The 22,693-nt window shown below is 35.8% G+C and overlaps 1 protein-coding gene across 20 annotated transcripts in view; it reads right to left on the bottom strand.

The window, feature by feature from the left end:
* The window catches only part of LOC126849513 (disintegrin and metalloproteinase domain-containing protein 11), a 39,280-nt gene extending 18,879 nt beyond the window's left edge, over positions 1-20,401 (bottom strand). For 10 of the 20 annotated variants that reach the window (XM_050591421.1, XM_050591425.1, XM_050591414.1 and 7 more), the window contains exons 1-14: positions 19,523-20,399; positions 6,233-6,286; positions 4,006-4,154; positions 3,684-3,740; positions 3,485-3,564; positions 3,254-3,320; positions 2,636-2,782; positions 1,930-2,133; positions 1,756-1,830; positions 1,509-1,681; positions 1,181-1,350; positions 903-1,066; positions 626-793; positions 39-340 (exon numbers count right to left, since the gene is read on the bottom strand). In XM_050591421.1, the coding sequence (XP_050447378.1) occupies positions 39-340; positions 626-793; positions 903-1,066; positions 1,181-1,350; positions 1,509-1,681; positions 1,756-1,830; positions 1,930-2,133; positions 2,636-2,782; positions 3,254-3,320; positions 3,485-3,564; positions 3,684-3,740; positions 4,006-4,154; positions 6,233-6,286; positions 19,523-19,610 (1,898 nt within the window). In that variant the 5' untranslated portion in view covers positions 19,611-20,399. Of the gene's footprint in view, positions 1-38; positions 341-625; positions 794-902; positions 1,067-1,180; positions 1,351-1,508; positions 1,682-1,755; positions 1,831-1,929; positions 2,134-2,635; positions 2,783-3,253; positions 3,321-3,484; positions 3,565-3,683; positions 3,741-4,005; positions 4,155-6,232; positions 6,287-19,522 lie in introns of all 20 variants that reach the window. The other 10 variants (XM_050591418.1, XM_050591431.1, XM_050591417.1 and 7 more) reach the window with 6 other exon arrangements.
* Positions 20,402-22,693: the final 2,292 nt, after the last annotated feature.

Genomic DNA, 22,693 nt, shown 5'->3' with positions numbered 1-22,693 from the left:
TTTTTATTATATATGCAATAAAAACATTAATTACTCACTTCACGTCGCACTTGATAAAATGACCGCTATCGTCGGTGCCACAGTGACCGTTGATGGATCCTTTAGAATTGAACTGCTCGAAACACTTCTCATCGGCGACGGTTCCACCGTAACCCCAGACTTGTTCGCATTGCAAATCAAGAGCTGGACACACCCCGTTGAAACAACGTCCGTCGTTTGCACACGGGCTGCCGTTTTTCTTATAGAGATCCGGCGGACATTGGCCGTTATAACCGGTGCATGTTTCCGGTAAATCGCACTCGTTCATCGATTCGCGGCAGACGACACCGCGGGCACGGAGCTACAATTTTATATATTGAATTGTTGATACATTTTGGAAAAACTTAAAATTTAAATTAAAATAACAGATGCAATTCTCTTCCTGATTCATTTTTCATATTACTATGTATTAAAGAATTTCAAATAATTTAATATATTTTAAATTGCTTTAATGTGTTTGAAAATTTCTTTGAGAACCAGTTGTAATAATGTAATTTAATATTAAGCATAGGATGCGCGTTTATCACTATGCCTATTACTTCGAGAGGCTGCTCGTTAAAGGATGAACGGATCTTATCTCTCTTGCCTTGCAATTGTTGCAACAAGGACCGGTCGCGCATTCAGCTTCCGTCGTCAGTTTGCAGGTGATAGGATCGCAGCAAGGATCGTACTCCTTGCACTCCTCGATCGATCCGCAATCACATTGTTCCCCGTCATCGATTACCCTGTTTCCGCATGATCTTCTAATCTCCAACTATAACCCAAGGCAGATTCGATCGATTAATGTTAATTGAAGTCCCGTTCGAGCCCCTTCTCTAATTCGATCGAAACGTTAATTAATCTCAAGCAGATATCCGATTTACCTCGTTTGGTTTGTTAAAAAGGCAGATACCGTGGCCGGTCTTCAAGGCTTCTGTATAATCAGTTTTACTACACTCTGAAAACTTGTACGGCTGAACGTTTTCTAAGCCGACGATGGATTGAGCCATGATGCATCCGTGCCAGTCGCGGCAATTGCAATCGTTTCCTAGAATTTTTAACAGAAAATTTTATCGCTCCCGGGAAAGAAAATTATTTTTCTGCTTGCACAAAAGATTCGATTATAAGAGAATTAATATAAATGAATGCATGATATACTGACTTCCATCGTCGTGGCTCATGCCGATATTATGACCGATCATGTGAGCCATGGTACCAGCTAAAAGATGAGGCTCGTAAGTATTTAAATCGACGCTAATTCCTACGGATCTTTGGCTGCACACGGTCGAGGGTACAGCCACTCCTGATTCTCCACCTGAGAATGTCTCACCCCTGCCGTCACGAGAATATATCAAAATATGAATTATTTATGTCTAATAATTTTATTCAATTATTCTTGCATATTATATTCTCAATTTTTATTCAGAAAACTGATAATATTAAAAATAAAATTATTACCGGAAAAATTGAAGAACGAACAATGAACTCACGTGAGCAATTGGGTGGTATCCTGAGCAACTTGAAACATTCTCCGCGTCGTATAATCATTAAAATGTGACAAGGCTTGAACGATGTCGATACCGTTATCGATTTGCGCCTGGTTGCTACCTTTCCAAGTTTCGATGTATACGACGGAGACTCTAGTGTTTAACGTACGGAAATACTGTGAAAAAAATCCATAATTTAGCGTATATCCTGCCGAGATAAATAAATTAATTACGCGCGTATCGAGCTTACCAAATCTGCGATATTAGCGACTTGGATGGCATCGTGAACAACCTCAGCTCTGGTACTACCGTTTCTTTTGTCAAACTGTATGCACATAAATAAATACAAGTATTGTTATTACGATTATATATATTAAAAGTAAATATATTTAAAAATAAATAATAAATTAATAATAATGCGTACCATAGCCTTATCGATAATGATGGCAGTTTCGATGTATTTGGTTGCTTCACGGACGTCTCTTTTGTATCGATCGGAAGTGGTCTTTGATAGTCCGTAAGTGTGCTTCTGCCGGCGATTTTTTACACGCCACTCAAGATTTCCCGAATTAGCGCAGCCTTTGTTAACTTTTGTTCGGGCTTCAAATATAATGTGAGGATGTTTCTGCTAAAAGAGAGGCCTGCATGTAGTTTATGTTCTCGCCGGCCATCTTGCACTCGTTCCCGACACTCGACATTCCATTTAATTATAGCACGACCTAAACTTCCGCGAAGTTATGTCTAATCTAGTAATAAAATCAAGCCAAATTAGCCAGCTCGAACCCAAAGCTTTTGATGCGAAAATTTAGTCGCGTTGGCGAATATTATTTTGACACAATGCGCTCTTGTTGTATGTGAGTTGGCATAAATTAGGCTTTCATTCTCTTGTGATAAATATTGTGATTTAAAATCATTCTGATATTTCTTGGCAATAACAGCGGCAGTTATTAATCTTTTGTCAGTTGTTGTTAATAATTTTTAGTACAAAAATATTATTTCCAAAGAATATTTTATTATTATTTATATAATAAAGACTCGTTAAAAAATGTTGATAGTTCCTATACGAGTGTATCCACGCATGCACACCTAAAATTTTCTTATAATAATTAATAAAATGTAATTTCACTGACCGACAAATCGCCGCCGTAAAATGGATGAATGACGAAAGTCTCGTTGCCTAAATGAATGACACCGCTGACACCGTTACACGTATGAAAAGCAGCGCTAGCTCCTGGATAATCTCTCACCGTGCCATGATAATAACAATGTTCTATCTCCTGTAAAGATTAAAACATCACCTTGAATTTATCGCCAAAGTCTTTCTCTTAAGTCTCACGTGAATTTTAAATCTTCCCATTTATAGTATTCTGCTTCTGTGTTTTAGCAACACGAATAATATAATACAGTGTATATATTAAAATATTGTATATGTGACATTTTTTCTCTTTGTGATATTAAAATAACTCTGTCATTACTCGATATCTAAAGAGCTTTTTTTAGAGAGCTTTCTTGTCCTTTTTAGCGCTCATGACTGGAAAGATCTCTGACACGGTAATAAGACCATTTATATCAAAAGCAATTAATTAAATTAAACTCGTTTTATAACAGCTTGTAGAGCGAAATAATCAATTATGTAAGAGAATATATTTTTATCAATAATCGTAAATGTGTCGGTTCGCATCACGTGAACACTTAAGTGTCATTAGATTATTGCATATAAGATTGTATTTTTACTGGGAATGTTTTACCTGTTTACTCATTTGTTCCGCGTCGGATAAAAAGTCTTTCTGTATAAGATTTGGAGCTAGAAGTTGCCTGCAACAAAAAGATTTTTTTCATCAAAAACACATACTAATCTTTTAATAAATATGAAAATGTTTTAATTAATTCTTTTATAATTCGAGTTATTTGTGAGTAAAATTCTAGCAATATATTAAAAAATATATATATTTTAATCACAAGTAATCGAAAATACTTACGTATTTAATTCTAAATCTAGGCGAAATTTGTGATTAAAGGCCTTGATCAGAAGGGACGTCCGGTGAAAATGTCTCCCTGTCTGAAAATGCCAACATTGCAATTAATTTTCGCTGCTAAAAATATTTTAAATACAATTATTTGTCTACAAAATTACATTAATAATTAAAAAATTATCAAAATTTCTGTTACAAAACTTACTCTCATTCTGCCTCTAGAATTTTGATATCCTCCGTCTCCGTAACCTCTTTGAGGAAACTAAATTACATTGATACGATACAATTAATTATTATATTAATGGGATATTTAATATTATTATAATATTTAAAAAAATGTATTAAGTAATATTAAAAAATATATACATCAATGTATATATAAAAAATATATATATAAAATATTTATATTTAATATAATTCCTTTCATAATTTATAATTTTCCATAATTTTTAATATGTTTATAATTTTTATTGAATTTAAAAAGTATCTCCGCGTGAAAAACAGTGTAGAAAGCGACGTGATTTTACCTTCGACATTCCGACTTCTCTCGTGGATATCCCCATTTTCTCGTGATGCCGTAGCTGTACCGGATAGATGATCTGATAGAAATGGCCACCGATATTTCGTACTAGCTCCTGGTTTTGTCGATATTCGCGTAGTAGTCGTTCGACCTCACCTGAAATCAATTTCCACGTTCAATCGAACGCCCTAATTTTACCCCCCACTCTTTCCCACACGTCCCCCTACGATCTCTAATTTTATCCCGAATGGACTTTGGGGAGATTCATCGCGCTGTTGCCATTAACCTGCCCTCTCAACCATCACCATGGAAATTTTAGGCCATATGACTCAATAATAACGGTGGTAATAAAGTGAATTTTATTGTCTCATTTCCTCTATATTCACGTATTAGTCCCCTTAATCTCTATCGATCTGATTTCTTATGTATGTAAAAGATAAACATTTCTTTTTTTGTCAACTTCTAAATTTCTCATGTGACAATAAGTGCATGTTTTTCTTAAAACATTATGAGATATTTGATGTTTAATGTTTATGAATTGTTTGTAATATTGAAATTTTGCATTTTTAATTAATAACTTGACATGATTTCAAATTAAAATTATTACCATATTTCTTTAATTCATATTTTTGATTCTTTAAACAATTTACATTCTTTATTGTCATTTCCATTTGTATTGTCATTTCATATTTTGTTTATCTTCTATCTGAGAGATTTCAAAACACTTTGCATGAAGAATTGTTGTCACCCAGATTGATTGTGTGACATCGATTATTCGAAAACTCCTCTGGGCCAATAATGCTTATTTCACGTGATTCAAGAATTATTTTGCGTTTTTATTTCGAGAAATCTGTCCGCATGGGATTTGCGAAATTAATTTTTATCTTTAGGATCGCTCGAATATGTCTAATTACTCTCCCGAACATGTCAGATTAGTCACCAATTAATTTACTCTTTTTATTGCTCGTCACATCCCATTTTTTTCCTCCTATGGATTATTATTATTGTCGCAAGACTTTGCAATTAATTTAATCGACACGATTATCATTGTTATATTTTGTTTTGCAATAATATCCGTTGCGCCAGAATATTCTTTTGCAACAGTTTTGATTTTTCATCAAAAAATTTTAATATTTATTTTTAGATTTTGTAATTCTTGAAATTTCTCCTAAGATAATTAGTTTTTTTTTTTTTAAGATAATCAAATTATATATTCGTACGATACAATATCGATATTTCTTTAAACTTTAGTTTTTAATTAATTCTCTATATTCTAGATTCTCTATTATCAAAGCATGTGTTTTAATAATGCGTTTTCCGACGCTTCCAATCTAAGATAATTAAATCATAAATTAAATTTCTATATAAATAATAGATATTCAAGTGGTATGTTAAATTAAATTAAATTTTATATTACGCTACAGCTATTGCTGTTTACTCGTGTACGCTCAACGCCGCTTCACATCCTAATCTGTAATTAAGCTTCTTAATTCCGACGAATCCTGCATTCAACGTTACATTATGTAGAATTTTCTCAGCTTTTAAAGCCAGATTAAAATAGAGAGCTGGAATAATTCGAAATTTTTCTTCTCTTAAGACAGATTTCCCATTATATAATCGTCGTAATATCTAGGCCGGAATTCGCGCCGAGTCGAATTCTGTCCCGGTGCATTGTCCCCGTCTAAAATGTAATCCAATTTAAGTTTCGCGTTTCCGACCAATCAGTGGTGTTGACTTAACAATAAACCGCTCTCGAGGATTTGTCGTATCCTCGAAGATCAAGTTTCTAACGAAAGTGCTGCATTGCGGTCCTTCCACTTTACGGTGGTTTGTTTACGCAGAGCTTTATCCCGCAGCTGTCGCAATTGCGCAAAAATTGCGGTAGCGGATCTTTGCAAATTATTTGCGATAGCGTTTTAATTATGTTGTGATAGATTTATTATATAAAATGACGACGGAACTAAAGTTCAATTATTTTGTTAAATTGAAATTAATTATTATAGAATAAATCAATTTGAGGCTCAATTTAAAGCTTTGCTCACTGAATTTCAAAAGTTTTACGAATTAGTTGATTATATATTTTAAGCTATGTAATTATTATTTATGATAATGTTAATAATGCGATAATTAAGCTTAACGTTAATAAGTTTGGACTAATTAAAGCTTATACACATATTACGTAGTATTATATAGTGTTTGTATGGGTATAGTATGTGTATATGTATTTTACTTACCAACGGGAGTTTCCTCTTCTTTCCAAAAGGAATCATCTAAGGTGTAGTCGGCTTCTAAAACAAAAGAAACAAAAATGTGAGATTAAATAAAGATTTAATCTTGATTTTATACAATACATATATGTATATGATAAATGATATATGATATATATATATATGTGTGTGTGTGTGTGTGTGTGTGTGTAACGCTAAATATAACACTGTGTCATGGCATCCAAAAACAAAAAGAGTTTTTAAGAAGAAACAATTAGTATATAAAACAAATATACATAACTACACAAAAACTACGTTGTACAATAAGCTTAATGTCTTAAAGTGATACTGACAACATAAGAATTAATTATGTGTATCAACGTGGTATGTGTTTAGACATTTTAATGGTTCACTCGAGAGTTTTAGACAAACTTTGATGAACTTCCCCGAGCAAAGTAAACTCTTTGTTGAACATGTTCAAGAAATCGAAGATCAAAAGAAAGGAGGATGAAAGGATCTAAGAAACTTAGAACTTTGAACATCTTATATTCAAAACGTCAGAATCTTAAAAGAAAACATTTCAAAACAGTTACTTTTTAGCTTACAATAAACTCTAATTAAAAATCGAGTATTAAGTATTAATTGCAAAAGTGTTTAATATTTATTAGTAAAATGTTTAAAACATACAGGATTGCATTAAATTTTTACTTACAATTAGCTTTTATTATCGATTCTGAAGTTTTGTGACATTAAATAGCATAAAATATTCTTTACCTAATCAATTTATTTATTGACTTTAAAAGCACCTTGTTTAAAATGTCAAATACTATAACAGTGAAAAGAATTAACGACGAATATTAAATATTTCAATATTGAAACATCCGTAATAAATTAATTATGCATCATTTACTCGTCATATTATTGTCGTACATATTTACTTGACTTCCTCGCTCATCTGTTACACGAAATTAATTTAAAAAATGCCAATCTTTTTTTATTTGTACAAACAGAATAATTTATATATATTTATATTACTTAAATAACAGACATGTTATCTTCTATTTGTGAATATATATTAACTCAAGCTTTTGTATTCTTTTATATGATTATCGTAAGGCCATGCTATGTGTTCCTTTCATATAAAAACCGTCAAAATAACCGTGTAATTCATCATATCCTGGATCTAGATTGCGAACGTCCATATGGTTAGCAGGAAAATGAATATACGGCGATATTTGCACTTTTATCCTGCGTAAGGACAAGAATGGATGGCCAAACTTTTTCAGTTTCGCACGAAATTTCACACCTTAAAATTCATAAGACGTACAAAAAGACACCGGATAAAAAGACGGCAGTTTGCACTGGCCTACTTCCGACACTGGAGCACAAAAAAATCAGCCGTAGGCGAAGTCGTTCCCGAATGGATCGGAGTCAATGACGCGACGGCTCTATAACGGCGTTTCTTAACCCTCTGAAGCCCTTCGGGCCTTTCGCGCGAAACCGGAGTACTGCTTGGTGAAATTTTTTTCAATCATCAATGTAATGTTTATCGAGAAGCGGAGACAAGTTTTCAAATATTTTGTGATAGTTGCCCGAGATTGTCATAATTTATAATCGTACATATTTTTTATATAAAATATGTAATATTAAAACTTTTGAAATTTGCATGAATGAGAGCAGAAGAGTGTGAAAGATGGCGAAAGTTCGATCATTTGACAAACTTGATAATTGAGTTATCTAGAACTTGAAGAGCTTGAAGAACTCTGACACATCACTTGAGTTCAACGGTATTATTTGCTGCAAAACAGGGGTGGCATCTCCAGAGCTGTATTCGCGTAAAATTCATACCTAGTGCATGTACACTCGAGGAACTTAATAATTCAATAATTTAAAATTAAATAATCAAAAGCTTGAAAAATTTCTGAATAAAAGATCCAAGTGAATCGAACAACATTTGAGAAGAGAAATAAGCACGCGAGAGGGATAAAGCGTCCCCAAGGAAACCATACTAGATAGGTTCGAGATAAGCATCATGTTGCCGCGTATAGAACTGAACAATCAGTTTATTTAGAACTCAAAGAAGAGCCGAGCTTCAAAGAAGAAAATCCTAAAATCCCCCAAGTTTCGGAGCATACTCGAGAAAAGAGTACACAAAATGCGTAAGAATTCTGGTTGAGATTAGATTCGAATTAGCATCTTTGCATAAAAAATTTAATAATCTAATTTTAATTAAAATACATCAAACCGAATTATTTATTATTGAAATTTAGAAAATCTCTGAAAAAGACTGAAGTTACGAATAATATATGAAAGAAAAGAGACAAGCATGTAAGAAAGATAGAGAAGGTCCCTGGGGATGGTTGGAAGCATTGGGCTGTCGCGGTGTGGGACTGAACAGTCGGTTTATCTAGGACTCGAAGGGTCGAGCTTCAAAAGGAATCCAAGTTTCGAAGCACGCTCGAGAAGATAGGGCAAAAGGACACGCATAAAAGAGAAGGAGAGGACAAGCAAAGAGAGAGAGAGAGAGAGAGAGAGAGAGAGAGAGAGAGAGAGAGAGAGAGAGAGCGAGAAAGAGAAGATGAGATGGTCCTGAACAAGGTTCGACTAGATTCAGTTCGGTGGCATTGCATATCCCGGCACATCTCGCAGGTGCAGGGCGTGGTGCCTTGTCGGCAATATCGATTACAAACCCGGGCGGTTGCGCATTCACGTCGACACGTGGACGTGGACCGGCAGCCAGACTAAATTTGTGTTGCCCTATATTTTAGGTTCCCGCACTCATCTGCCTCTCAAAGATTGATTGCTTTTCCCTCCGTCTCTTACCTTCTACACTTCCTTTTCATTCTCTATGTTCCTTTGTCTCTCTCTCTCTCTCTCTCTCTCTCTCTCTCTCTCTCTCTCTCTCTCTCTCTCTTCTTCCCCCTCTCTTGCTGTACCGAACAGCGTTATACCGGAAGTTACGACCCTAGAGCCCCGCAGATTGAAATTCTAAGGTTCAAGCACACGAAAGCCCAAGGATGCAGAAATTCATAAGAGAGAGCTGTGAAAACTAGTTAATATCGTAGATTATAAGTAAAAAGATTGAAGAGTTTATTTATTTCAAAATCTAAACCCAAAATATGTTTTTTCAGATATATTGTATCTTTTCGGCTTTTTAAACTTTTTTTTGACAAACCAACATAATTTATAGAATTAATTAAATTTCAAATTGAATATTTCTGAGCTGGGAAATTGTTTCCCAATTTGCAAATATTTACAAGAGCAGATATTTATATTTATATTTATATTCTCGTAAAAAGTCAGAGGATTTTTAAAAAGTTGAAACTGGAGGTTTTGGGGCAGTAGAGCAACATTCTGGAGGTACATGCTTCCGAGTTCCTAAAATTTCTTCGCGACTCGTTACCGAAAAATAACTTTCCAGGATGAAGGTTCACTTTGTCCATTCCGTTGAATTCATTTTGTACAAAGACCACATTACTTGGCAAACGCCTTAAGCTTAAACTGCCTCTTTACTTTAAGGCCTCTTAACTTTATTGCCGCAGAAAGAGGCAGCTGTCGATTCTTTCGTGACCAAGACTCTTCCTGCCGGCTCATATTGATTTCTTTTCACAGTCGCGTAAACTATTTCCGGGAAAGACTCGTTTTGTTCATAACAAAAACAAGTCCGCGAATTTAGAATCATTAGTTACATAAGTCTTTATGTACTTCATAATTTAGAAAAGAAATTATATATATATATATTTATTTATTTATTTATTTATTTATTTATTTATTTATTTATTTACTTATTTATTTATTCTAAAGATAAAATAATCTGACCATTGAAAAAATTAAAGAACTGATAAAATGGAAAGATCATAAATATTAAATATAAAAATAAAAATAAAAATCAGGGAAATTCTCGACACGACCGCACGCAAAGTAATTTCCTCCGAAATTATCGGCGGCCTTGTCGTCGTGTTCCGCGCGTCCCAAAATCCCGCGATTACAGCCTTAAATCTACGCGCAATCCCAAATCCGCAACATCCTACTCTTTTCGGACTCAAAGGGTTGCGTCTCCTCTTAATGGAGCCGCGTACGTTCGAGATAAATTGCCGGCGCGGAGAAATCCTTTTCCTGTGCAAACTATTTATCCCGAAGACCGGCATGGAAACGTTTTTCGATGGGATGAGAAGTGGCGAGGAGAACGAGAAATGAGCGAGGAGAAAGAGGATAAGAGTGAGGAAAGTACTGCGTGAATGGCGGATTGGTTGAAACACAACTTCAATCTCTTCGCTCACTTCTATTTACTTGCTTTTTTATCTTAATTCCTCGAGACTCTTCGCAAATCCAATGACTTCAAGACTTACGGATTAAGATTTGGAAATTCTAAGAGTTAGAGAATTATATGTATATTCGATCCTTAAAATAAATTTTCAATTGTCGAATTTCTGAATGCTCAAATTTTTATATTAATTTTTATTAATTTTTATTATTTTTTATATAATCATGAAATTATGAGTGTGAACGAAAATAAAAAAGCAGATTTCCAAAATTGAAAAAAAGGAGCGAAAATGATCCTTTGTATAATATTACAAGAAGAAACTTGAGATTCAAAATTATAGAGGAGAACCGACAGTCATTTTAGAAATGCATTTTTAATTTATTTTTAAAATGATAGAATGCACCGCATAATTATCGCGCATTAACTTGAAAAGTATATTAAAATAAAAGTGTATTAAAATGAAAAATAAAAATTCGCGTTTGCAGCTAAATCTTTCCTAGTTGTGCCAGTTTCTTTCGCTTCGACTTTTGATTTCTGATTTGTCCCGTCAACATCTCGTCGCGTACGAGAAAGATCTAAAATCGAATAAATATGCAATCAAACACGAACGGAGATTCGCTTTGAACCGTTTTCCCTCGGAACATCTCTCCTTTTCCGTGTTTGTCGCAACTGTTTATTTCCTGCATTTATGGAAGATTGGCGAATCTCAGGCTGCAGGTTAAATAAATACTTGTGTATACGACATCTCGGAAATACCGACAGTACTTTCGTCCACGAATTCTTTGACCAATTTAAAATCAACGAAACTTTCTCCGGATATTAGATTTCTTAGTTTACAATGTTAAATATCTCAATAAGCAGTCTGTGTTAAAGTTAGAGAATAACTAGATCTAAATTTATGTCTTTTGTCTCTAAGAAAAAAATTGACTTTAAGCTCGACAAAAAGGAATGCAAATCTCGCTAATGTTTCTCATATTATGATATTCGTTACAGAGGGAAACATGGAAATATAAAGAGAAAGAATCTTTCAAAAATAAATGAGTATTATTATATTTGCGTGCGAGGTCGTAATCAAAGTAGAACCCTACAAAATCCACGCGTAATAAAAGGCCTCTAACGAACGATACAGATCGAAATTCTTCATTCTTCTTTTTTTCCCACATATATGATGTTCCGACATGATATAAAATTCTCCTGCCCAGTAGGACACTATGGAGCAGGACAAAAATGATATACCAGCGATGCGTAATTCCAGAGAGGGTGGAGATAATGATTAATTACGCCCAAGTGGCTCACTTTTCCCTTCACGCGGTGACCTCATGCGTATACGGATGGCATCTCTTCCACGGATTATGGCTCACCTGGCTGAGATGAAGGTTTGCGCGCATTCGTTTCAGATTTCAAACGCTTTGCCACTTCGAACATCGGTAAAGCGTAGGAATTCTAAAACAAATACCACGCTTTGCGCTCGTCCTGGCCTGCGCTTCTTTCTTCGATATCCCGATCCTCTCTCGCCATATCACGGATTTAACAGACGAATCCTCTAATTACCAAACTTGACGACGTTAAATATTTGGATCTTTGCACGTTTAAATTGTTGCTTTTCGGATACCTAATTTTTCCTTTTTTTTATTTTTAGAATTTATATAATTAGATTTGTAGAATTCTCTAAAATATCAAAAAATTATAAATCCAAGATATCTAGCTAAAGAATCAACATTGTAGCAAATTCTTTCTGTATTATGTTTGCGACTTAAAAGTTTATATATTGTTACAATTTAACAAAGTAGACATTTCCACCATGGCAAACCTTCCGTGCCGTCATATTTATCTCTTGTCGTAACGTTCTGTCACTGCCGTTTGCCGGTTCCCACAGTATTCGCCGCGTATCAAGATAGAGAATAATGACGGTCATTCCCGAAAAAGGAAAATGGAAGAGAGATTGTGGGGGTGTCAGCCGGAAAAGCGGCAACCAGGTTCGAGCGGAATTTCTCAGGCGTCGAGAACGATTTAAGGAGAACATCTGGGAAAAATGATGCGTCCACACAAGTCCAGCAGTTTCGATCCCGAGCTACGATTTGCGACTAATTCAGAAATTCAGAAATTCAGAATTATTGTCCTAAAATAGTGATGTATTATTGCATCATACAGTAATTAATAATTCTGAATAATAACACACATTTCCAAGTAATAACAAATTTTTTTAAAACTTGATTATTGTATTTGCGATATAAACGTTTATTATTTTTGCTGTTAGTATTATTAATAATATTATTGTTTTTATACAATTAAGATAAAATGTTTCAATTGTCTTTCTAAAAATTTTTATAAATTTTCTTATAATTTGATATATTAAACATGTATTGAATTGCATATTTGTATCGTTAATATTATTCAATCTAAATATTAAAGTGCAATCATTAAAACATTTAATAATATAAAGATGACAGATATATGTTGCATAAAATACAACCAATAAAAATATTATTGGATATAAAATTGAATAGAATTTTTTAGGCATCAAAGCGTCTTAGGGAACATGTGGGGAAAACGATCCGGAAATTTACTCACCCCGCTCCACCATGGTATTGTTTGTACACGAGTAAACAGTACGACGTGAGACACCCCTTTCTCGCCATGAGAAAGGGGTGAATGTAACAGTTGCGGGATGAATTGATATCTCGTTTTTCCTTTAACTCCCTAATCTGTTCGAGCTGCTCACTGAAATTCTTTAGATTCCCGCTCGTCCAAGTCGTCGAAATTCTTTTTTCTCGATTCGCATAAATTAACCGAGCAGACAGATATCGCGCCCGCATGCACAAATCTAATAATGCGATTTCGAGGCGATGTAAAGGGTGTGCAAAGGCGCATAAAAGTGCATCGTTCGTGTATACAGCGCTCGCGCAGTCCCAGTTTCGTAGCCGCTTTCAGAGATCATGCTAAAATTGGAGATCTCCTTTTCACCTCGCCACCACGGTGAGGTGAGGTGTCTTGGCCTCTTTCCGCGAGAAATTTAATTTCGCCCCGCGTCCGTTCAACCCCCTGCGCGCCATCCCGCGCTCACCACGGCTCTACTACCCTCCCTGAATTTTCATCACTACGTGACCAAGTTTTCAATTCTGTAAAAAACGTCAAAATTCACGCGGAAGACGAAATTTAAACAAGAGAGACGCAACAACAAACTTGCGGAAAAGACGGCGAAATTCACGATGCATGATCAAATTATGAACATAACGTAGGTCGTCCTTGATAACCGATCGTTCATTAATAACCGATGCGACATGACAGGATACGCCGGGTACATTCGACCTATTTTATTCAAAATGTCTGCAGCGTTTCCTCTTCGTATTATCACAATACAAAGACGTTCTAGAAGTCGATTGTCCGCGAAGTCGCTCGAGCAAAATAGCCGATATACAATTTACGTTTAAAGGTAGGAAAAAGCTGAGATCAGATTGACCCACATCATGCATTCCAGGGTTTAGTGAATCCATCGTTCTTCCGTCACTCGATAACCGCGTAAGATCCCCTTTCCCGTCCGACCCTCCCGCCACCCCTCCTTCCCCTTCCCATCGCGTTTCCACCCTCATTACGTCATCACTACCAACGCATACGTCAATGTAGACTGCAGGCGTTCTGCAGTTGACTGCCTCGTTATTTCGCGATTTACTGTTGATCGCCGCTCTACGACATCGCGAGAGATCGATCAAATAGATATATACGAATGGAAGGACACGCTTGTACGTGTGTGTAAATCGATCGTTCTTTTATATACCTGTGTAGATGCTCATATGTGCGAACAGGATTTTTATCATACACTTTTATCGCTATCGTGAAAATGCAACGCTCAACAATCGATAATCTAGATCGATTTGTAGCTTAGCATATTAACTCTATTTTTGCGATTCCATTAATCGTGTTCTGTCTATCGGAAAGGGTAGCAGTAGAACGAAATTTGAAAAATAAATTGTTCTAATATCTTCTGTAGGAGAAACCTATTTATCCTCATTTTGGTTGAAACCATTTCACGAAAAAAATAAATGTCCCAGACTTACCAAGTCGTCTTTTATCTACAAGTTCTTTCATCAATTTGTAGAGCTGATTTTTCCTTAATAAATGGAAAATCTATAACACACACACACACACACACACACACACACACACATACAACATACACGCACATGCTTCAAGAGGTTCAATCTTTAAAAAAAAATATTGATTTTATTGGTCAAAGAACTTATAGGTGAAAGATGACTCGATAGATCTAGGGCATTCTTTACAAATCGGCAAAATGTCACATTACATTGATAATTAAGTTCCTCTTTTTGTCTTTGTCCTTTTTTCTTTGCTTTATAAGTTTTACATATTTGATAGAAAAATATTAAAGAAAACTTGCAAATGTTAAAAGATGATTTACTAAATTATACATCACATAATTGGAGAAAAAATATTAAAACGTTACAAGTTATAGAAAATCAAAGGCAAGCGTGTGAATCGTAGATTAACAGTACAGGAAGATATATTCACACTAGGGGGATGAGTTAAACGAGTAGATACATAGGCATAGTGCTCGAATGAATGGGCGTTTAATCGCTCTAGAGACTATGCAATCATCTACTACCGGCTCGCATAGAACTTTTATAGTTTTTCAGTACTTACTAATATTGCTCTTATCATCATTACATATTACAGGTATTGTCACTTCGATTATTATACAAAGTTTCTCTTCTGTCATAAAAGGATGCAATCGTTTGTTTGAAATATTCTGTAGGTACAATCAAGTTCTTGAATCTAAAGCATTTAATCTTCAACTTTTGAAATCTTATCATCGGTTAGCGATAAATTTCGCATTAAATCCGTGAGCGTTATTTCGATTTTTCGAAGAGTTGTCGTCCTATTTCGTCGAGCTGCAAAATCGGTCGCGGATTCACGTATTAAAAGCCAATAAGTTAGAACTGGCACGTTGCCATTTCAATCTCGTGGGTCTTGCTCGAGGAAACTCGTCGACAAGCCGTCTTCCCGTTTTACGTCCTTGATTAATTGCAGGATACAAGTTGATTGATTTCGCGTATCAACGGGTAAACAAAATATTCATCGGCTACAACCCCTTCGTTACAGCCGATGTCATTTTCCGTCTTTCTCTCTCTCGAGAGAGAGATTCTGATGGATTTTTAGAAAAAAAAATATATGGATATATTTAACAATTAATTATAAAAACAGCCAATTTTTGTTTAAATTATCTAACAATATTTTAGAATAATTGCTTTAATTGCAATTATATTATTTTTATATTCTCATTTATTTCTGTCGCGCTTTCACGTCTGCAAAGTACTGGCGACAAGAGAATGCATTAGAGGATGTGATATCAGTTACAAATGTATTTTGCAACGATAAATATCATGTAACATGCAACTACTTGTGAATGTTTCATAAATGCTTATACCGGAGTTTATAGCTACAGCTTGAACACATTTTACGATTATGGAAATATCTAGTAAACATAAACGCGTATCTTCTCGGAAGTGTGTCTCGCGTTTACGGCTCCTTCGAACAATTTGATATCGATCTTTCCTTAACGAAAATATGATTAGGCGCCATCTTGCCACGCAAACTTGTGCAGTTTTCGCGTTAGCTGACTTTATAACTAAGCTCCAAATGAAAATTTTTATCGAAGTAAGTTTCCTCGAAATTAACTTAAAAGTAAAATTACGTTTCCTCATTATCATTTTTTTTAATTTTAACTAAATTTAAACATAGCCTAAGGAAGCTAGTTGGTGAAGACGTTATTTTTTTAGTCCATATTCTACTCTTCTTCCAATCTCATAAGAAGAGCGTTAAAACTTTATTGGTGACTCATGACAAGCTATATATATATATATATATATATATATATATATATATATATATATTTTAAAAGTGGTCTTTAAGAAGCTTATAGATATTTTATGGCTGTCACGCTAAAATGCCACGATCCCTAAAGATATTTTGCAGGAATAACTATAATTGATATCCTGAGAGTAGCAAATAACAAAATCAAAAACATTTCACAAATATACGATACAAATAAATCGAATCGCTCAACATCAACTCCTGTGCAACTCCAAGAATCTATCATTTTTATTGAAAATTCCATCCGTGGGAGAGTGATAAAATTTTCCGAGAATAATTTTTGAAACATTTCGCGAAATTGCGCTCTTCTAACATTGCGCGACACAAATATCCGGTTATTAAGGAGTAACCTCGTCATCGTTATCATCGTCGTCGTTGTCATTGGGAGAATCGACGGCGCGATAAGCCGCCGCGATGCGATGATGCATGTGGAAAAGCGCACATTCGCATGCTCCGCGGTTTTACGCGGCGATGAACGGCGACGGCGACATGCAAAGTGAGCGAGCGAGTGTAATTCCACGCTATAACATTATGAATAATGCAGCGGCGGGATTTGAAGCTCTACGGAAATGTACGTAACGATTACGCGCATTCCGACGCCCGGCGCGGCGCGGCGCGGCGTCGCGCGGCGTCGCGTTTTCCTGTGGCCGCTCCGTGAAAATCCGCGGCGTGCCGTATGTATGCACGGTCATAAGCACCGTCGTTCCGCTGATCTATATTCGCATTTTCCGCCGCCGGCAAATACCAGAATGCGCGAATCTGCGAAATTTACGAGGAGCTGCCACGCGCGCGGTCAGCGGTTTTTATTACGCAAGTTAGCGAAATTAATAAGATGCTTCTTGTAACTTGCCTGATGACGAATATATTGTATCGGATTATCATACTGAATTTTATATCAATTCACACATGTTGATTTACATATTGAATTATATTCGAGTAATTTTTTTATAAAATTAAATATATTATAAACAAATAAAAGATATATATTTAAATTAGATATTAATAATGCACATAGATATAAATGCATAGTATAAATGCACATAGACACATGCTTTATTTATTAAAACAAAAACTATTTTTTTTTGTTTATTCGTACATTATATTTTATGCTAATATTATTTGCATTTTTGTAAAAAAATTGTAAAAAATTGTAAAAAATTGTAAAAAAAAGTACTATATGTGCAACAAGAGAGAGTGCATGTATAACGAATCGTATGAGAGAGATAAGGAATCATTGACACTATGCAAACATGTGCCACACACAAAGATACATATTGATAATTGATAGGAAAATTAAAAGATGTAAGGAATTTAGGAAGAAAATACAATAAGAGATGTAATTCCCGAAATATGAGAACGCTGATGCTTTTGAAAAATCTGTGAGATTAAGATTTAACGCAAAGGATCCAAGGACTCGAGAATATTAAAATTCATGGATCCAAGAAATTAAAGATGTGAAAATTCAAGGATTTAAAAAATAAAAAATGTATTTTTTCATGGAAAAAATGGAAAATTTCTTCTAGATTAGAGGATCTAAAAAATCCAGAACGTAAAGATTCAAGAACTTGACAAGTTGAGGGTGTAAGAATTTAACTCGATAATTTAAGAGGTCGAGGATTGCAACCCAATGGGGTGCTCATCCTTGTTCAAGGATGCAGAGAGCTAGCGAGTTCTCCCTCTCTCTCTCTCTCTCTCTCTTTCTCTCTCTCTTTCTTTCTGCAGTATCCTGGGAACGGCGAAGACTCGATCGAGCGGTCCTCTCGGTTCCTTAGATTTTAATGTAAAATTCTCGAACATTCTGAAAACTTCGAATTTCTAAATTTTTAAATTATTACATTTTGCAATTTTATAAATTTATATTTTTTGCGCGATCAAAATGTTTTACGTTTTTAATTATAACTTCATCGAATATCAAGTTGCTTAGATCCTGGATCTTTGATTTTTAAATACTTTGGTGTACTTCAATATTAAATTAAATTTTAAATTGCTTTATAATCTTTAAATCCTGGCGTTTGTAAATTCCACACGGATTTCCTTCACTGGAGATTAATCTAATCTCTAGATTAAATTATTTGAATCCTACATTCTCTGGAATTTCTCGAATTCTGAGATTTCCAACACGGCATCATAGGTTCTTTGACGTTAAAAGCAAACGACGTTCTTCGATTCCGGGGGGAATCTGTAATTTAATGAATCGAAGATCAAAACAACTCTTTGGATTCAAGAAATATAAAACTTTACGTATCCGGCATTAAAAGAACCTCTTAGACACTTAAAGTTTAAGAAATTGCCGACCGAAAAACTTATACTAATTAGAAAAGTTTTGAATCTGTAAATTTTATAAATAAAAAAATTAGAAATTCAGAAAAAAATGAAACAAAAATAACAAAATTATTTAATTATATAATCTAAAAATGAGTTCTCTAGAACTAAACAAACAATATGCTACTTGATATGATTGCATTCGATTAGATAAATGTGGTAACTCAATGAATAATTTACGCTCGCTTCTAATTATAAACCAGACTGTTAACCGTTCACACTAGAAATTATTACAGCAAAATTATTCTAGTTTATCAGGCAGACATGATTAGTCAATAAATAATATGGACCACATAGGTCACTTAATATTAAATTAATTTCAATAAAGTTATCGTTTTTTGTATATAATTCTAAAAAGTGATAATTCTATTATTTGATAATTCTAATTATTTGCATAGAACGACAGTCAAAAAATCTTAAATATTTCTTGAACTCGTAGACGCCTTAAATTCAGTTCTCCTTTCGTGGGTGCTACTTCCTTAAGATTATTAAGCAGGTGGGGTGGCCAAGCAAGGTGCGCAAGCAGGTGCAATACCTCCATAACGATCAGCGCTTTACACCCATTCATTCAAACAGTCATCCGTACAGAGAGTTAGTTCGACAAATAATTTCTACCATCTTATGTCAAACTAGGCGTCTCGGATTTCTTTCTCGAAATGGGTACATCTAGATTCTTGACAGACATAATGGTTTAATTAAAAATTTGAACCAATAAAATAAAAAAAAAAATTTATTTATCGAATTATGATTTCTCTGGACCGATATCGCGGATTCATTACACTAGACAAGCAAGCGAACAGAAGATATAAACTAAGACAGGCAGGTAAGCAGGCAGTCATTACCTCGCTTGGATGTGGTGTCGGCTAAGCTGCTAATAAATCCACGTACGGCAATCACGAGAACAAAGAGTCCACAGTGTAGCCAGAACATGTTTACGTCTTAACAACATTGTTTAATTCCATATTACATGACGCTCGTGAAACACTGCGACGATGGCGGCTGCTGCGATCCCGACGGGCTTTACAGGATTACTCATTACTACGCGCATAGTCACCGACATCTACCACCTTCTTGCTCATCAGACGCGGCACGCGGAGCCGAGCGGATCGGAGCGTAATCGGAGCGGTATCGAAGCGTATCACGGAGACGATCCTCCCGATGATAATATACTACCGATCTCGTATGCCGATCTTTGGGATACGCACGCCCGCGCGGGCGATTATGATGTATACGGCGACGAAAAAAACGACAGAAAAACAGCGAGACAAACACGTCGCGCGAGCGGAGCGTAGCCGAGCGAAGCGAAGCGGATCGGAGCGGATCTCTCTTCTCTCTCTCTCTCTCTCTCTCTCTTTCTTTCTCTCTTTCTCTCTCTTCCTTTCTGTCCCTCTCTCTCTCTCTGACCGTCTTTCTTTCAACGTTAGTCAATCAGTCTCTCTCTCTCTCTCTCTCTCTCTCTCTCTCTCCTTCGTTCTATTTCTCCTCAAATCATTTTCCGAGGGCTTCCTTCCGGGATTTTTCGAGCCACGGGCACCGTCGACCGACAACGAGGAGACCGAGCCACGAAGGGAGAGCACACTATTTTCCGACCGACTTCTTCCTCTCAAACCCGGAGCGGATTGCGGCCCTGCTACTCTCGCGCGCGCGCGGCCAGAAGAGAGGAAACTGCCCGGACCGAATCACGCCTCGGCTGCCATCTTCTACCTACGCCGGGAGTCTGGAGTATGAAAATATTCTCCGCTCCTCCTCCTCGCGCTCTACCTCTCCCTCCGATCCTCTTCCATATCTCTCCCTCTACCTGCTCGCTTCCACAACCCCCACACAGCCCTCCAAGCGACTCGTTCGCTCGCTCTAGAGTGCTCGCTATAACAACGGTCTTCCTTCTTCTTGCGCGCGCGCACCCCCGCGCAGCGCATCACCGGCAGCTTTGGACCACCACTTCCTCTTATCGATTCCTGCGCCATTCCGCCTGCCGTCATTCCTGTCAAATCAATAACTCGCGCTGGCCGCGCCGGCGGCTTCCTCGCTACGACCGCGGGGGCAGAAGCGGCATCGAGATACGAAAACCCCCTCTGGCTGGGGTAGCGCACAGGGCAGGAGAGAGAGAACGAACCCTGGACCAGGTGGCGGGAGTTGCCACGGAGCATCAACCGCCAGGAGATGGTGATCCTACCGTTGACTGTATCCCATAGTACGAAGAGTCGCGGAAAGTGCTGACGTGGATGCGAAGAGAGAGGGTTTCAGATGAATGGTGAATACATGGGGAAATAGGAGAAGGGGCACGACGAAATGGAAGGGACGAAGCTGGGATGTATCTCAGAATCAAGTACTCAGTGGAAGGCAAAGTTGGAAACGAAGGTCTAAGAAGCTTACTCCGTGTCTTGATTCCGCGGATTCTAAATTTTGCATAAAGCTTGAATTTTTTTTTTTTTAGACTTATATAATTCCCAGCAACGGAGGAAAATAAAGAAAGATATAAACAGATAAATAGATAAATAAAAAGAAGGAAAATGGAATACAGTAGAAATATAGTGCTTTTAAATTTAGTCATCTAAGAGATATCATATAGAGAATTAAAATTGTAATTAAAATAGAAAAAAATTAGACCGAATACAAAAGTATTACAGATGCACAAATACATTAAAACAAAGACGAATTAATAACCGAAGTATCAATCATAGAAACTTCATCTCCAATTTCGCTTGGCAGAAATGAAGAAAATGCATACGTAAGCTACTAATTGATAGTGCGATCATTAGCGTCAATCAAACAAGTGAACTAGAAAGGGAACGGAAAGGGAAAGAGGGCGAGAGAGAGAGAGAGAGAGAGAGAGAAAAGAGGGATAAAGCTGGATTAGGTGACGATAGTTGGAATGGAGCATGAGATATTGGAGATGGTGGATCAGGTGGAGATTGTGGAACGAAGAGTAGAGGAATTATTGAAGTGTAGTAGTAATGGTATGCGAAGAGCGTTTGAGATTGCTCTGAGTAAGGGGAGATCTGCGAATGCTGTAAATACGAAGTAGCTGGAATGAAAAGAATTAGGGACTTGCGAACCAGAGTAGGGTTTCAAAAATTCTTGGAGCGTGAGACGCTAGATAGGCGAACGCTAAATAATTTAAGATTTGTAGAACCTAGAATTTAAGGAATTCTGATCCCGAGGTAGTTGCTTTGCAACAAATATGAGAGTTAGAGAACGGGGGAGTGCGAGGAATATATAAAACCGAGAGCTTCTAAAATTCAAGAAAACTGGAAATATTTATAAGTTACAATATATCCAATATTTAAGGAATATCAAAAATATAAATATCTATATTTGAAGAAATTCTCTGTTATTTAAAAAGAAGTTAGAACATAAATTCAGGGAACATGCTAAATTTAGGATCTAGAAAATCTCTGATTTACTTAAAATTTACTCGAGCTTAATAATTTTTAATTGCAATAATTAGTTTGCTGCTTGCTCGTTTATTATTCATTTACCACGCAAGGATAAACTGCTTGCTATTTTCTGCAGAATTTGATTCAATTATTGTTGTTTGCATGACTTGGATTTCTGGAAGACTAATCAGCAACAGAATCTTCTTACCTGTAGATTAATCTTACAGCAGACTGTCGCGTGTCTTTGTCTTCATGTCTCATTTCTAAATTTAAATGTATAACAGCTTGCATAGCTTGCAAAAACAATCTGTCATTTGTAGCTGACCCAGCTGTGTTTTATGTTCACGAATTTCTTCGAAGATCATAAATAATACGAATTCTATCTATCTTTACCTCCGATAAAGTAATTCAATAAATGTTTCAAGATGTAATGTATAAATTATTGTAAAGTCTGAAAAATGCAAAATCCGAAAAAATAGAAGTCTTTAGAAATCTAAAAATGTATATACAATATGTGACGAAAGCATAGTTTACAAAAATTTCAGAAAAAATAATTGTAGTAAAGTTAGTAACTGAAAATTTTTAATTTTTAGAAAAAAAATTAAGTAATTATAAATTATTACAATTTTTTATTTT

This window comes from Cataglyphis hispanica, chromosome 5 (assembly GCF_021464435.1).
Source record: "Cataglyphis hispanica isolate Lineage 1 chromosome 5, ULB_Chis1_1.0, whole genome shotgun sequence".
In the NCBI taxonomy this organism is placed as follows: domain Eukaryota; kingdom Metazoa; phylum Arthropoda; class Insecta; order Hymenoptera; family Formicidae; genus Cataglyphis; species Cataglyphis hispanica.
Note: the sequence above shows the minus strand (reverse complement) of the source record. Positions and strands in the feature narration are given on the sequence as shown.